General features: G+C 35.9%; 1 protein-coding gene across 1 annotated transcript in view; it reads right to left on the reverse strand.

The window, feature by feature from the left end:
• Nucleotides 1-15,235: 15,235 nt before the first annotated feature.
• The window catches only part of TRHR (thyrotropin releasing hormone receptor), a 38,110-nt gene continuing 34,734 nt past the window's right edge, over nucleotides 15,236-18,611 (reverse strand). The window contains exon 2 of the mRNA XM_069080954.1: nucleotides 15,236-15,701. Coding sequence (XP_068937055.1) covers nucleotides 15,300-15,701 — 402 coding nt within the window. The 3' untranslated portion in view covers nucleotides 15,236-15,299. The remainder of the gene's footprint in view (nucleotides 15,702-18,611) is intronic.

The following is an 18,611-nucleotide window of genomic DNA, read 5'->3' on the forward strand; positions in this document are numbered from 1 at the left end:
CCCCATTTTGTATAATTTCTCATGCCATATTTTTATTTCCCTTAAACTCAGGAATGCAATTTTCTGTCCTAGTTAGTTTAAAGATAGAATTAAAAGAGACAATTGTTTATCACTTATACTGTTAGCCCCTGGGACATCTACTTGTAGCCTGAAAATCCCAATCTGCTTAACGTGGTGCCATCCCCAAAAGACATGTTGTCTTTCCTTGCTGGTTCTTACACAATTAGGGGAGACTTGTTCTCCTCTAAGAGTACAGCAAGCCTGGGAGGATTGATCTCCTAACAAATGTTACAAGGAGCAGATGAGTCCCACAAAACAATTAACATTCTGTAATTGGAAGGGGTGTGATTAGCCACACCTGAATGCCAGCCCACTTTTTAGTGTAGCTAATTATAATTTTTCCCAATTACCTTGACCCCATCCTTTCCTGTGTGTCAATAAAGAGGGTCCTACTCTTCTCTTTGAGGTTGCTGGCTTTGCTGAGGTTGTCGTTATGACATATTTTGTTAACATTTGTACATGTCATTGTAAATAAACTGATCTTTCTCAGAGTCTGTACTTCAGTCTATATTACATTTACTCATGATAGCTTCCTCATTCATGAAAATGAGTGACTTGGTCATGGTGATATCTATGACCTCTTTCAATTCTTAATTTTATGATCAGAAATTTCACATGTATGGAATGTCCTTCTGCTTCCAACTCCCTGCTTTCGCAGTCTCTCCTATTCCTATTCATCTTTTACTACCTATTTGAAATCCCACTTTCATAAAATATTCTGTGACCAATTGACTCCTTTCTCCTTTATTAAATTTTCTGTAGAATTTATATAGTGATCACTATCTTTCATTTCTTTTATTACTGACTTGACCTGTAATTTATGCCTTTTATTGTTCTTTAATTTTTCATGTATTTTTGTCCTGGCTCCCAAACTAGCTTGTAAAGGCAATAACTGATCTTTATAGAGTATCTTGATATTAAAAAGTCCTTTCACATATATTAAATCTTTTGGTCCTTACAACAACCCTTTGAGGTAAGGAGTGCAATTATTACTCTCTTTATTTTATCAATGAAGAGATGAAGGCTCAGAGAGATTAACTGAATTAGTAAAGATCATGCAGATGGGAAGTGGCAGAACAGGGACTCTAATCCAGGGCTTCTGATGCCAAGTTCATTGTTCTTTCCATTATTGCATACTGAAAAATTACAGTATCTTAGAGCTAGAATGGACTTTATAAATCCCTGGGAATCTCCTCAGTTTTCCTATGGGAAAGCAGAGGTGCTGACAAGACAAATGGGCTCACCCAATATCACTCAAATATTGTGTCACATAGTAGGACTTAACTCAGGTATTCTGACCCATAGGTTATTACTTTGTCCAGTATACTATGTTATTAACCATTATAAGTTCTTTGAATGTAGGATACTTTTTTTTTTACTTCCATAACACCTAACAAAATGCCTTGTATAGTAGGAGCTCAATAAATATATGTTGATTTAATATAATAATGATATTAGTTATTATATAACAATAATAGCACTTAAATAATATTTGCTATGTACTAGTTACTGTGAAAAACACTTTACAAATAACTCATTTGAGCTTCACAATGGTGCTGAGAAGTAGGTGCTATTATTTTTTTAGTTTTATTTATTTAGCACCTTTTTATAGTTGAAGAAATTGATGGGAACAGAGGCTAAGTGATTTGTCCAATGTCACAAAACTAGTGTCAAATGTCAGATTTGAATTCAGATCTTTTGATTCCAGGTCCAGAGCACTAGACACTGTGCCAACTACCCTAAGAAATGATGGTTGGAATAATCTTAAAGCTCAGTGATGGTTTTCCCCCTAATTCAGAGCCTTAAGTCTCTGAGATGCTGTTTTCCAGGATATTCTGGTAGGAAATGGGCATGAGTTTTCATGAGTCCCAATTTAAATATATTACTATTCAAATGTGGTTTTTTGGTTTGGGCTCTTATTAAAGTAGATAATAAATAAGTTCTTCCTGAATCCCAGTTCAGCTCTCTGTTCACTATTCCTTCAGTCGGGTCTGATGTCATACATAATTTTGCTTGGAGCCTTTCAATTTCTCCTGATACAGTCACCTCTACCAAAGCACAGGACTGTATATAATCCCTTCTGTAGAACACCTTCCTGGATCTTGAGACTGGTTTGGAGGGATGATATTTGTGGAAGATCTCTACTCAGGCGGTAGATGAGAATGTTGTTGAAATAAACTTCCATTTCTTGATCCAGCAGATCTTGGAACAAATTCATGAACCTCTAAAAAGCTGTGGAAGTGTTGCTGCACAATCCAGGTTAATAACCTGGTAGTCACCTAAGACAGTGCCAGGTTTAGAAGGCAATCTTTCCCTTGTTGTTCCTTTAGATTTGAACAAGGCTGTAAACTCTTAGAATGTCCAGTTTGGGAAATACCATCATTTCTGCTATTTGTCCCAGCATATCAAGTAGTTACAGTAAGGAATAGTGGTCTGAGAAGGTAATAATGTTTAGGGCACTACAAAAACCCATAGTCTTATATGTTTAGTTTTCTTTTTGATGAATAACAGTTGAGGACAAATAGGGGAGGTGGACTTCAGGATAAAACCTTGAACCATGGGGAAAGATCACTGACTTTGGAACTGGAACGTGTAGGTTGGAATCCTTTGCTTCTTACTAACTGTATGACCTTGGACAAGTCACTCATCCCCTCTGGGTCTCAGTTTCCTCAGAGAAAACGAAGGAATTGGATTAGATGACTGCTAAAGTTTCATCTAAATTAATTCCATAGTAAAACCAAATCAAGTGTTTTATATCAAAGTAACATTTTGAAAATAACTAAAATTTTGTTTTTATCTTGTTAATTCATAAAAGTAAAAAAAAAGGTATATAAAGTTCTTCTAGCACCAAATCTATGATTCTATAATCTTCTTGTTATTGTCTTAAGAACTCTCGTGGGACCATTTTCTATAGTCTGGTCAACAAGTAGATTCATGGGGCAGCTAGGTGGTGTAGTGAATAGAGCACTGACCCTGCAATCAGGAGGACTGAAGTTCAAATCTGGCCTCAGACATATGACACACTTACTAGCTGTGTGAACTTGGGCAAATCACTTAACCCCAACTGACTTACCTTCCCCACTCCAAAAAAAAAATAACAGGCAGATTCATTCAGATAGGGCTAGACCTCCCATACTCAGATTGTTTATATAACTAAAGGGCTTACATGGAGTCAACATTTTCCCTTCAACTATACTCAACACATTCAAATCATTTATTTAAGAATGAACTCTGAAGACTGGATCAATACAATTGCTTTTCCAGTAGTTCTAGGAATAGAAACCAGATTCCCAAGGCCCATACAAGTCTTCATATTGTGCTGCACCAGACAATAAATTCCCATTACCTTTGAAAAGGGGATCTTGTTTTTGCTGTTCAGTCATTCAGCTATTTCTGATTCTTTTTGATCCCATGGACCATAGTTGCCAAGTCCTTCCACCTTCCACTGTCTCTAGAAGTCTGTCCAAGTTCATGTTCAGTGTTTCCATGACACTATCTATCCATCTCATCCTCTGCCATTTCCTTTTCCTTTTGCTTTCAATCATTCCCAAAATTGGTGTCTTTTCCAATGAGTCCTGTCTTTTCGTTATATGACCAAGGGATTTAAACTTCAACTTCAGTATTTGACCTTCCAGTGAACAGTCTGAATTAATTTCTTTAAGTATTGACTGATTAAATCTCCTTGCTGTCCAAGGGAATCTTAAAAGTCTTCTTCACCACTTCAATTTGAAAGCATTGATTCTGTGGCATTCAGCTTGCTTTATAATCCAAAGATCCAAGCTATACATTGCTACTGGAAAAAACATATCTTTGTCTATGTGGACCTTTGTCAGCAAGGCTATGTCCCTGTTTTTTTAATATGCTATCCAGATTTGTTATAGATTTCCTTTCAATGAGCAAGTGTCTTTTAATTTCATAGCTACAGTCACCATCTGCAGTGATCTTTGAACCCAAGAATATGAAATCTGACACAGCTTCCATTTCTTCTTCTCTCTCTGTTTGCTAGGAAGTGATGGGATCAATTGCCATGGTCTAAGTTTTTTATTGTTAAATTTCAAGCTAGCTTTTATGCTCTCCTTTTTTCACCCTCATCAAGAGACTTTCTTAATTCCGTACTTTTTACAATCAGAGTGGTATTGTCTGTATATCTGAGATTGCTGATATTTCTCCCTGAAACCTTAATTTTGGCTTTTGATTTGTCTGGACTGGAATTTCACATGATGTACTCTGCACATAAGTTAAAAAAGGTGATAATATGCATCCTTATACTGGGTCTCTAATCTTAAACCAACCAGTTATTCCATGTTATTCCAACCATGCTTGGGTCTGTTGCTTGATCTGTGCACAGATTCCTCAGGAGACAAGTAAGATTTTCTGCTACTACCATCTCTTTGAGGACTTACCACATTTTATTGTGATCCACACAATCAAAAGTTTTAGTAGAACATGAAGTAGAACTAGGAAAAGGGATCATTTTTACCTATTTTGCCTAGGCATAAGGAATAGGGATTGCAGCTGTCAAAATTCTCTTTGAGCTTCTAGAGAAACCCCTCCACTAGATAGGGCCACTAGACTTTTAGGAGTTCTTAACCGTTTTTTGTGTCATAAATCCCTTTAGCCATCTGGTGAAGCCTTTTTCAGAATAATGTTTTTAAATAGGTAAAATAAAATATGTAGAATTATAACAATAATGGCTAACAATAATAACAAGTAACATAGGGATAGGGACTGAATCTGTGATTTCATTGGTTTGAAGAACTCCTGGATAAGGAAACTCCTTTGATCAATATGGGTTGGTATGACCTTGAAATTTATATTTTCATAAAACTACCCAGAGCACCGAAAGGCTAAGTAACTTGGCCAGTGTCAGACATCCAATATATGTCAGAAGTGGGACTTAAACTTTTCTTCTTCGTTTTGAGGCCTGTTGTATCCATACTTACTTAAAGATCTCAAAGTGTTCTATTTAAATCCAGAGGACGTGGGTCTTCTGAATCTTTGGTTGGAACCCACCAATCATTTTGCCTACCAAAAATGTACTTTATAAAGTTTGTAGGGGATTATTAATTCATCATAGATGGGATTCATAGCATTTGGAGGCCTAGTAATGAGGCAGAGTTGGGTTAGTAATATAGGATAATATGGATATCTTTTGGGTAGCTCTTTGCTTTGATCAAGCAGTGTGGGTAGGCCAGACATAGTACATCCCTAGCTATACCAGCTTCCCTTATCTTCATTGTTCATCTAGCTCCCAGCAGAGCTCTGCCATAAGACTGCCCCTGACTGGCTACTAGACTCAAGGTGTACACATTGCTGGATTAAAGAAAGTAGACAAGCAACAATATCCATCTGGGTGAAATAAATTCTGTGTGGGTACAGCCTCTTCCTCCAGGAACTGATCCACCATAAAAAGATATTCCATACCAAGTTATGGCTTAGAGTTCAGAATGAACATTCTGTCACGGACCCTTTCACTTGATGGAGCTAACAAATTGGATGCCCGGAACTTTGACTTGAATGGAGTTCTCAAAGCTCTTAGCTCCTGGAGAAACCCTTCAGTGGGTCCATTAGGCTTACAAGGTTTCTTAACGTTTTATGTCATGAATTACTATAGTAAAACTCATATACTCTTTTCTCAGAGTGATGTCTTTAAATATGAAAAATAAAATGCATAGGATTATAATAATAATGTCTACTAATATGTAACATTTATTTATGGTTATAAGGCTACTTGAAGGTTATCATCTAATTTTATCTTCATAATAACCCTTGGAAGTACATGATATTATTGTCCCCATTTTAAAGATGAGGAAACAAATGTAGGTAGAAGTTGTGACTTGTCCAGAGTCACACAACTCATAAATGTTTAAGGCTACATTTGAACTCAGGTCCTCCTGATTCCACATTCAATACTCTATCCACTGTACCAAATAGCTAGGAAGCCAATTTTATTGAAATATAGTTATCAAGCTATTTTTTAAAAATCATGTTCACAGACTCCAAGTTGAGGCAGCTGGGTAACTCAGGGAATAGAATGTTGGGATTGGAGTCAAGAACACCTGAGTGAAAATCTAGCCTCAGACACTTACTAGCTGTGTGACCCTGGACAAGTCACTTAACTTTTCCTCAGTTCCTCATGTGCAAAAATGGTCTGGAAAAGGAAATGACAAACCATTCCAATACTTTTTCCAAGAAAACTCCAAAGGGGGTCATGAAGTGTCAGACATGACTAAAATGACTGAACAGCAACAATAAAAACAGTTTGGTGGTCAACTCTACCATTACATTTCCTGGCAATGTGTTGGAGTTGGACAGAAATGTCATACCCTGTCTGGTTTATGGCTGACAAATGCCAATAATTAGGGAAACCCATAGGCAAGAAGAAGGATGGTAATCTTTTCTTGTGGCATGAAGAGTTGAGATGTAAATTAAAAAGAAAGCTAATATAATTAGAAAGACAGACCAGGGAAATTACTTGAATGACTACTGGATGTTAATATCATAGGATCAAAGTCACCTGTATTTGGAAGGAGACTCAGGGGCTATCTATTCCAACTACCTCATTTTATAGATGAGAGAACTAAAACTTAGGATGGTTAAGTAAAACACAGGTCAGACTTGAATTCAGAGCTTCTGGCTCTAGAATATTTTTCACTACACCATGTCTCCTCACCACAAGTTTGGAAGTGGAGCTTAAGCTTGTGATATGAGACATAGGACAAAATTTTTGCAAAGGACTTGGTCCTTGTCATTTCCCCTGGCCTAGGAATTCACATGATAGAGGAAGAAATGAGCAGCCTGGCTCAGAAATAAGATCAAACAGAGATGATCTGTTTCATTGCTAGGTGGCACAGTGGATAGATTGCTGGGCCTGGAGTCATGAAGACATGAGTTCAAAACTGCCCTTAGACACTTACTGGCTATGTAACCCTGTCAAGCCACTCAACCTTGTTTGCCTTAATTTCCTCATCTGTAAGATAAGCTAGAGAAATAAATGGAAAATCACTTAATTATCTTTTCTAAGAAAACCCCAAATGGGGTCACAAAGAGTCAGACATGACCAAAAATAATTGAACAAGAAAAACAAGCTGTAATAAGACCCTCTGGTACAGGTCCTGTGTGTGAATGTGTGTTGGTGGGACAGGGAATGCGAAGGTGATCAGAAGTTGGTGGTGGTGTCATTCTTCTGCTGCTGGACAAACAGCGTTGAGTGCTAGATTTAGAGCCAGAAGGCCTGAACCTCACTCTACCCCCTTACTATCTACGTGATCTTAGGTAAGTCATTTAAACTCTCTGGGCCTTTGGGAAATGATATATTTATACTATTTAATCTTTCAGGTCCCTTCCAAGCTTTAAATCTAACAATTCTATGAGGCTTAGGACACTTAGATTTAAATTGAACTTAGATTTTAAAAAAAAGTCTGATTTGTGTGTGTGTGTGTGTGAAATGTGTTATTAAATTGTGCCAATTTGGTATTTTACAATAATTACTAAATATAACAGACAACACATCAAACTTGGGTTTGAATTTGGGAAATCTGATAATATCCCATTTTAATTCTGTATGTACAAGTTATGGGTATTATAATAATAACACCTATCCATTAATCTATGTATATATCTCTGTCACTTTAAGGTTTGCAAAATATTTTACAAATATCATCTCATTTTGTCCTTATAGAAACCCTGGGAGATAGGTACTATTATTGTTCCAATTTACACATGAGGATACTGAAACACAGAGATATTAAGTGACTTGTCCAGGGTCACACAATTAGCATGTGTCTGAGGAAGGATTTGAATTCATCTTCCCACCTCCATGTTTAATGATCTATTCCCTGAATCATCTTGCTGTTTATTTAATTCATTTGCTTGAAAAAGAAATTTCTCTTAGCTTGATCATCTATGGCAAGTTTTACTGGGAAAGTGATGTTGTAGAAAAAGAATGCTGTCTAGCCATGACTTTCATTTTGATACTTTATTACTCATCATAGAAACATTTTTAGATCAGAAACATCACAGAAAGGATATAACATTCCGCTTTCTGAAAGAGTATTGTCTCATGTGGAGACAAGGGTTTTTTATTCCTAAGCACATACCTTTCTAAGGCAGGAAAAACAGCAATCAGAGGCATGCCTTTTGAGTCTCAGAGCTAGATCATAAGTTACATGCAATGAAAAAAGGAGGTTAATTTTACTAAATTACTAATTTAGGAATCTATGAAAACTTTGATAAACATTTAGGAATTTTCAAGGCTCAACTTTAAAGTTTGTTTTAATGAGGATATCCCCACTATCTTATTATATATTCCTATTGATTCACTTAGTTAAGGGCCTTGTAAAAATACACATAAATATTCATATGTACATATAATATATATATAATGTATAGAGACTACATAATATAGTGATAATGTATTTCCCCTCTTTGAAAAATAAGACATAAAATTACTTTCAGTATCATGCTATACCTAGAATAAATAGTACAATATTTATTATTAAGAGAATAAATATAATTCACGTTTGGAAAATAATCACAGTTGATTTAGGATTATATATACAAGCACACTTGTTTCACATTCTTCTGTTGGTATGAAAAGTTTCTTAAGTAAGTGTACGAGCATCTACATCCCCAATTTTCCTTTTCTTCCAATTATGAAATTTTACTCTCACCAAGGATAAAGCTCACTCGTCCTCAGCCTGTCCATGTCATTATAATCAAATTCAGTTCAATAAGCACTTATTAAAGGCCTACCATGTGTAAGGATCTAGGAGAATTTTCTCTCTCTCCCCTTTTTTTGCCTTGTATTGTGTACTCATTGTAAAAATATTTTCCTATCTTCATGCTTTTATTTTTGTTTTCTTCATTGATTAGGATGTTCTTCCCTCTCCCATTTGTGTACCTAAATCCTTCCAATCCTTCAATGAATCATGAAGCACTTATTAAATACCTACTATGTGTCAGGCATTAGAGATACAAAAGGCAAAAATATAACAGTGTCTAATTCAAGGACTATATATTGTTTAAGTCCTAGTACAAAGTGCTGCCTCTTCTATGAAGCCCTCCCTGACTGTTCCACCCAGTGATCTGGCTTCTAATTACCTATAGTTATGGCCTGGACCTCACAGATGAATACCTAATTATGTATGTGCCTTGTATCACTTGCTGCTATTTCATACAAGTTAATCTTGTCTTCACAACTACTCAGTATGATTCTTGAGGGCTTAGATGGTAGTTTTCATCCTCCCAGTTTTAGTATTCTCACCATTCTTACAAAATAATGTAGTCTTTAGGAGTTTACATGTTGCATCCCACTGTAAAATGTATGGTCCTTGAAGGCAGGTGCTGGTTTTTTTTTATGTCTATTTTCTCAGTATCTAGCACTGTACCTTGAACTGATTATATTAAACCCTAAATAAATGTTTACTGGATTCCATTGTATTCTTCACCACATCCCTTACAGCATTAATCACAGAGTTTAACTCATGTATACTGGCAAACTGGACCCAAAGGAAAAAAAAATATTTGCAATGGTTCCATTTATCAGGAAGTATTTTAATGTTGCCTGAACAAGTGCTTCTCAGTCACCACAACATAACGTTGATGGCCTACAGGGAATCGAGGCAAGCCAATTTTTTTTTAAAGAAAATCTCACCAGACAACACAAGAATGTTTTAATTTGTGGTCTCAAGGACCCTGACTGCAATCATTAATTAATCCCACAGTACAGCTTCCCTTAGAAAGCATGATAAACTCAGATCCTGGTTCCAATGGGGTGCTGTCCTAGCTGTGCGAAATTTCTGAGTCTCTTTCTGCCTTTTCTATTTCCAGATGTAATTATAAAAATCTGTATTGAGTCTAATACCATGTAGTACATTCCCCAAGAAGACAAGTAGGCAACACAGTATTATGTACAATTCTTAATAAATGTACAATTTCTAAACATATCATGGAAATATCTAAATAGGTTACACACTGCATTAGGTTAAGCTCCACAATCCAAAGGAGCTAATGGTTTCAGGCACAATAATGCTCACTAATATTCAACGTAGGCACATGAAATTTGCTAAGGAATTATGAGTGATTATACTATAAGGACAAAATATAAAGAAAACATCTGGGCCATAGTCCTTTTCATCTTGTCTTGCATAAAGTCAAGCAATCAATGACTAACATCTACGCAATCAATGGAAATATCAACACATAAATTGCTACAGTATATTAAGAGATGCTTAGCAATGTTACCAAAGAGGTTATGTAGTTATTATTCATAATTTTACCATATGATACAGTTCTTAAGTCTTATATTTAGACTCTGAAAAATACCAGTTACATCTTCAGGTGAATAAATATGTTACTTCAATTCACAAAAGCTGGGGAGTAGAGGAAAGAAATTTAAAAAAAAACACAAATCTAAAGGACACAGGATCAGGTTCAGAAAAACTAACAAACTGATTAAATGTTCTTTCAGAGAGGAAGGGAGGTATTAGGCCACAGAGAGAAAGTCAGGACTACCCAAAGCATGTTTTAGGGGCACAAGGCTTGTATATGGAGGCAGAGCACCCAAGTTCTAATCCTGGGTTTGCATCTCACTACCTGTTTGATCTTCCTGAAGTTATTCACTTATGTGATCCTTAGTTTCCTGATCAATAAAATAAGGTAGTTCTACTATATGACCTCTAGTAGCTAGAGAGATAGACTTGGAGTCAGGCAGACCTCAGCTCAAATCTGGCTTTCAACATTTACTTGCTTTCTGACTCTGGAATGTCATTTAGTGTCTCTCACTCTCAGTTTCCTTATTTATAAAATGAGAGGGTTGCATTCTAAGGACTCTCCAGTCCCTTCCAGTTCTAAATTTATTAAGCCCCTCCAGCTCTAATGTTATGAATCCAGGATCAAATAGTATTTGCTTCTGTGTACTCCTAGGAGGTAAGGAATGCTTTAATATAACCAGATGAGATTTCACAACTTTTGATTGTTTTATATAATAATCAAACAATTTCTATGCTTATCTCTGTATATAAAAATGAATACAATTGAAAAAAGATTGCTTAAGGGCTATTGTTGTCTAGTATTTGCATACAATAAATGTATTAGTTATACAGTCAAACCTAAAAATGGAGTATTTACAGGTGCTACAAATGACATTTTAATATGTAATTAAGGACTTTTATAATGGGAATTATCTAACCACTTCCCTCCCTATTTCTGAGAATGTAATGAAATAATTGAAAGAATCTTTCTCAGGTGATGGCATACTTATATGTTTTGGTAAGCTGTTCTGTATCACCAAGGAAACAAGAAAGCACTAATGAAAATTTGCTTTAGGGTCTGTATTTTCTTTTCTTTTCTTTTCTTTTTTTAAAGCAATTGGGGTTAAGTAACTTGCTGAAGGTTACACGGCCAGTTATTTCTGGGTGTGGTGCTAAGTATCTGAGTCCGGATTTGATCCCCAGGTCATCCCCACACTGGGGTCAGTGCTCTTACTCGCTGAGCCACCTGGCTGCCCCTTAGGGTCTGTATTTTCTATACATAACTATGAGAAACATACTTTTACAAAGCATTCTAGCTTTTACAAAATGTTACAAATGTTTAAAAAACTTAGGTTGTAGGTACTGTTATTGTTCCCATTTTATAGATGAGTCATTAGAACCCCAAAGAGGTAAAAAGATTTGCCCAAAGTCACATAGATTGGAAGGGATCATATCCACCTTATTGCTTCCTCCTGGTCTAATTTAGTGCCCGATAAAATAAAAATTGTCATTAAATAGGAATCAACTGAAATCTGGTTCTCTATCACTCAGGATGTGAAAGGGACCTGAAAAGAATGAATGTATTGCCATGATATAATTTTTAAAAAAGAGTACTGGATTTGGAGTTGAGTAAATCAGGTTTAGATCTGTCCCCTCCTATTTAGTATATTTTTGACCTTGAACAAATCATTCCACTTTTCAGTCTCCATTTTCTCAGCTATCACAAAAAAGGCCGAATTACACAGCTTTACATCTCAAGAGCTATGATCCTGTGATATGTTCCTGATTGAAGACTTTGGTATGAGAAAGAATACATTTTTAGGCCAATGCATAAATATTGAAGGAACCAGTTTCAAAGGCAATGTCTATACAATGCCTACCTAACCTGTTGAAAAGGGAAAAAATTCAAACAAATATTTTTGAGGGTGACTGTGAGAGTCATGAAATGAAATGACCATTTTGACTGATTTATACATTTATGTTACATATGTACACATATATACATATACACACAAATACACATACATATATGTGTGTGTATATATGCATACATATATATATTTTCCCCCTGACTTGATTGTCTGGATATTTGGTTAAATATTTGTATATTTGGTTATTTTGTCTTAGCTAAAGTCTCCTACTCTAGATTGCTTAAAATTTGACTATTTCCATTCATCTTAAGAAATGGAAAGTTTTTTTTTTCTTTTTCTTGTGTGGGGAGGTTAAGAGATGTGAGAGAGTATGTTTCTGAAAAGTGTCCAAGGTAGTGATGTCAAACAACCTTCTGTAGGCTTTGCCTAAATTATCTCCTGGTTCAAGTTCAAACTAAGACAGCACATACCCAGTGATACCTGGAAACAAAGGTGAGAGAGTGCAAGGCATTTGGGAGAAGGAGGATTTTAAAAATAGTATCATATCATTAACAATCAGTGGCTCTGGTCCTTCATTTTTCATTTGACCATATATTCAATTTTTATTATTTACAGAAATCTTTAATGATTTAGTACTTTTGAAATGACAAATATTTAAAATGCATCATTGGTTCTTGGCTAAGCACCATGTCTATAGGGCATTGTTTGAGAACATTTAATTTTGTAATGACATTTGCTTTTAAAGCTGAAATGCTCTAAGCCCTGTTCTTTTGGATTCCCCTTTTTGTTCAGAGCAGAGATTATTAGCTAATAACCTTTTGGGAAAAGTTAAAAATGAATAGAACTGAACCCATATATTAGATTGAAGTGAATAAAATGAAAAGGTGTTATTTTTTTTAAATGTACAGTGAAATAGACATCTTTCTATTTGTTACTTTATAGGTCATTCTACTAAGCCAAGGATACTTTAAAAAAACAAACAATTGATTCTTTCATAAGGTCTTAAAAGTTTCTACTATAAGTCCTGAACACTTATTTATAAAAGGATAATGTTTCCATAGCTCTTAACCTTAAAGCTCTGCCCATATATTATTTCATTTGACATTCATAACATTCCTATGAGATAAAGGATAACAGCTATGATTACCCCCATTTTACAGATGAAAAAAATGGAGCCTGAGAGAAATTAACTAAATTCCCCACAACCACACAAATGGCAAAAATACTGGGGATAAAATTTAAACCCAGATATCTCCTGATTATGAATCTACTAATCTTTTCACTCTGCTGCATTTTCACTTAACCTCATTACCACAATTTTACCTTTTCTATGCATTAAATAGCAATAGCCTCATCTAAAATTAATCAGAGAACTATCATAGGCTTAGAGCTAGACTTAGAGGCCATCAAGTCCAACTCTCTCATTTTAAAGGTAAGGAAACTGAGGCCTAGAGGGGTGAAATGCTTTATCCAAGATCACAAAGGGAGTAAATGATAGAACTGGAATTTGACTATAGTTTCTGACTCCAAAGGCAAAAAAGATCATTTCCACTACAACATGCTACCTCAAGCATCTGGTAAAGGGTTTAATGAAGAATCTGATGTCACTGATTTTTGTTTCCCTCCCTTTTTGATCAATTGTCCATTTCACAAAAAGCAAGTACTGTAGGGAACTTCCAAAGGCAAGACCACCATGAAGAAGGATTTAAAACTAGAAGCAGTATATAGATTTGATTCCATAATAAAGAATAGAGATTGACGTTCTAGAATAAACTCAGGGCCCACAAATGTAGGATGGAGTGGATGGATGCCAGACTATATGGTACTTCAAGTGTTTGGAATCTCTTAAATTTGTCATCAGAAATTACTTGGAAGGGTCAATCATTTGAGACTCCCTTGTTGGGTGCTTAATTTACTCACAGAGTCATTTCTCTACTGAGAGAATCTGGTTGATGACAACTCAGTAAATACAAATGTATGGTCTCTACCAAATGGTTGAGCAAGTGACTGTCTTATTTGAAAGCATTCAAGGCAGGTCTATGATAAAATATTCTAGGCATATTCACATTCAAAGATGCTTAAAAGCTTGTGGGAGGGACAGAGTAATAAGCCATATATTGAACAGATCAACTAAAGAGGAAAAATAAAATTTATGGAATTGTACAGTTTCTAAAATGTTCATGTTTAAGAGAATATCTCTGACCTCTAGAAAAAAGTTAAACCTAAGAACAATGAAAAGAAAATTAGACAGGAAAGACTATTGGAAATGATTTTGAAGTCAGACTATTGATTGTTCTGTGGATAGCCCAAGTATGAAAGCTGAATTTTGGTAGACTTGGGAAGTTATCTAAGTTTTAAAAAATGATTTAGACTTTCAAGTGAATTTCCTTAACATGATTCAGTAGTTTATACCTAAGGATATCCCAAAAGATTTTCCCTGAAAATATTTCTTGCATCCTATCCAATCATTATTTATGAAAGACTTAAATAGTTGGAAGAAGCTGGTTTTAGCTTCAAAATATAAATCTTATCAGTACAATTTTGGAAACAGTCGAGACTCATTTTATATTAAAGTTTAATATCAATCCATTAACAAGCAGGAATCTGAGTGTACAAGTGGATATTAAGAATATTAAGGAAACTTGAATTTTAATTAATATTTTAAATGAATCTACAGTAAAATACTTTAAGTATTAATGTAATCTGAATGCATTATGTAGCCTTTTGGAGGAGTGGGGAGAATAATCCCAGATCAGAAAATCTTTGTAAAGTTGAGTGCAATGATGGCCAGAGCTCATAGAAATTGTACTCGATTACTAAACTCTGAAAAAGAAGGTGAATTGATTCAACTAAATAAAAAGAGGCAATTTTCCTGATTGACTATAACCTAAGTATTATTCTGATCAATTTCATTTTTCTGGATAATAATTCTACCAAGATAAAGATCTGAGTTTTTCTCCTGGACAGTAAGTGGGCGACAAAGTCAAGGTAGTCTAAAGAACCTAGGGAAAACCACTATAGAACCAATCATTTCGGCAGTTTTTCCTCCCTTTCATAATGGTCCAATAGCCTCCTCTACTTTGTGGTCCATCATGTTTCACATTGTGACTCAAGTTCAGCTAAATGTTACCTCGGAAGACAAACATGTATCATCAAAGGACACTTTGGTAGTGGCCAGATAAGCGTCTGTGACTGTGATGTCTTCAAGCTCTGTGTTGAAGTGCTCAGACTCCTTGATGACACTGTAGTTCAGGGCCACACTGTAGTTGACTGGCTTCTCTAAAGCCTTCTTTTTGCAGCTGCAGAGCTTCTTAAAGGCGGCCCGGAATTTCTGGGACATGAGGTTGTAGATCACTGGGTTGATGGCACTGTTGAGGTAAATGCAGATTCTACAGAACAGCAAGAACCAATTTTCTTGGAAAGGGCTGGATAGGAATGAGTTGACCACAACCAGGGTCCTGTAGGGCATCCATAAAAGGGCAAATAGAATCACAACCACTGCCAGCATCTTGGTAACCTGTTGGTGGATAAAAAGAAACAAAAAGAAAAATGATGGGAAAGAAACCCCCAGTATCTCCAGACAAGTAACTTTTTAAGGATCAGAATACTTGGGTTATAGTACTACCTTGGTCATTAGCTATCAGTGTGACTCTGAGTAAGTCACCTAACCTCTCTCATTCTAAGTTTTGTCACCTCTAAAATGGGCTAAATAGTACGTACCTTGGTATGGCCCTGTGAAGATTAAGAGATAATATGCAAAAGACCTTTGAAAAGTGTAACACAGAAATATAAGATATTGTGTTGTCGAAGCTTGTGCTCAGATATTTCCCATTTCTCTAACATTTCAAGCTGCTTTAAGAGAATAGTAGTAGGCTGAGGATATGTATACCTTAAGAACAACCAAAGATGCAGTCTCACCTTAGGGTGAGTAATATAGGTCAGCTGACAGCCTTGTGTGACTGGAATAAAAGGAGTGGAAGTCTGAAAACTAGAATAGGCTGTCTTAACTGCAATGGCTGGTAAAAATATTTATTGAAAGTTTGGTTACTTTATATCTTAAAAAAAGAAGCAGAGATAACTCGAAGTCAGCTTACCTTCATCAAAAACTGAATATTTCTGACTAACTCAATTTCCTTGGCTACTAGACTGGCAAATCAGGGAAACACAATGGATATAGCTCAGATTTTTTAAAAAAGTTGACAAGTTCTTCAGTCATTCTTGTAGGGCAATGGACTATACTAGTGTCTCCAAAGCAGGAGATGTGGCTTGATCTCAAAGGGATCATAGTCTGACCCAAAGGGCTAAGTATCAAACCAAATGGAAGATAGTTGAATCTCATCTCTATATAGTCATGGTGGGACTTATCTTCAACATTACTCCAATATTCCTTCAGCATTCCCTATTCTGTCCCCTCCCTCCTCTGTGCAAGTTTCCATCTTCCACACTTCTGAACTGGTATTGGCCCCTCAGGGCTGTTGTAACCCATCCAATACTCAGGTATCCAAAGCAGTACTTATGCTAGTGGCATCAGAAAAATCTTTTCACACTGACTGAGAAAGGCACTCCTCAGAGGGAGCATAGCAACTGGTAAGAACTCCACCTTTCCCTTACTCATTTTAGGTGTCACTTAGCAAGAACAGACATGGATGAGTTGTGATGTGCATCATGGATTATCTTTGCATTACATTATATACATCATCTTTCTCCCCAAACCCACACATCTTTCAAACTTCTTTTACTACTGAAGGTACCACTCATTTTCACAGTTTGATATTATTGTTTCCTCACTCTCCTTCACTACACATATCCAATCAGTTGACAAACTCATTTTTCTCCTACTGACACCCTAGTTCTGCCTCTTGCCATTTTTCACTAGCCTATCACCATAGCCTCCTAATTGGTCTTCCCACCTTAAATCTTTGCTCTTTTCAAACTTTTCATGTGCATAGTTGCCAAAGCAATTTTCTTAAAATGCAGGTCTGATCATATCAATCCTCTACTCAATAAACTCATGATTAACTCCAGGGATAAATATAATTTCATCTTTATCTTATCTTTTTGAAATGTCTACTTTTATTTAAGTTTTATAATATGCCTGATTACAAATATAATTGTATGTGAAGTCACCTGGGGAGCACAAGGAATAGAATGTTGGGCTTGGAATTAGGAAAGGGCTCATCTTAAATTCTGCTTCAGATCCTAAATGTATAACTTTTGGCAAGTTGCTTAATCTCAGGCTCAGTTCCCTCATCTGTATAGTGGGAAAAATAATAATAATAATAACTAACATTTATAGAATGTTTTAAGGTTTACAAAGTGCTTTATATACATTAACTCATGTGATTCTCATAATAATCCTAGGAGGTATTATCCCCTTTTTACATAAGAGGAAATTGAGGCATGGAGAGATTAACTGACTTGCCTAAAGTCACACACTAGTAAGTATCTAAAACAAGATTCAAATTCAGTTTTTTTTTTGACTCAAAATCCTATATTCTATCTACTCTACCACCTAGTTGCTAGTAATAGTACTGATCTTATAGAAAATCAAATGAGATGATATATCCAAAGCTCTTTGCAAATTTTAATGTGCTATATAAATGTTAACTATTATTATATATACATATTTTATAAATAAGTAAACATATACATATTGGGCACAAATGTTCAATTTAAAAAAATTTGGTTGGGGTACATAATAAAAAAGATAATCAGATTAGACGTTAAGATAGTTTGGTGGTTTTAGAATTTATTAATTGACCAGACCCCAAAGGTAGTCAGTCATTAGTTGTTGGATATCAGCTAGGAAGGTGGTCTCTAGCAGTATCAAAGGGATCTGTGCTTGATGCAGCTGTTTTTTTTTTTTTAACAATGTCTCAAATAAAGGCATTTACATAGCCTTTTTTTTTTTTAAAGCAATCGGGGTTAAGTAACTTGGTCAAGGTTACACGGCCAGTTATTTCTGGGTGTGGTGCTAAGTATCTGTACCCCAATTTGATCCCCAGGTCATCCCGACACTGGGGCCGGTGCTCTTACTTGCTGAGCCACCTGGCCGCCCCTAAGCAATTGGGGTTAAGTAACTTGCTCAAGGTTACATGGCCAGGTGTTTCTGGGTGGGTGCTAAGTGTCTGAGCCCGGATTCGATCCCCAGGTCATCCTGACACTGGAGCCGGTGCTCTTACTCGCTGTGCTACCTGGCCGCCCCCTATGTAGCCTTTTAAGTTTTATTCTTCAAATGGTAGGAATAAAGACTTTATAATCAATGGTGCAAAGAGACAAAACAAGAATTTAGAAGTGAAAGTGACCTTTTAAGTCCAACCCCCTTCCTCTTTTAGAGTGGTGTTTCAAAACTCTTGGGCCCTTGAAAGATACAGAGTTATTGCAAGGGTACTATAAATCCACAGATACACCAAGCATTTGTCACTTT

This window comes from Petaurus breviceps, unplaced genomic scaffold (assembly GCF_028583685.1).
Source record: "Petaurus breviceps papuanus isolate PSGF00001 unplaced genomic scaffold, PetGlider_PUasm1.0 98, whole genome shotgun sequence".
Classification (NCBI taxonomy): Eukaryota; Metazoa; Chordata; class Mammalia; order Diprotodontia; family Petauridae; genus Petaurus; species Petaurus breviceps.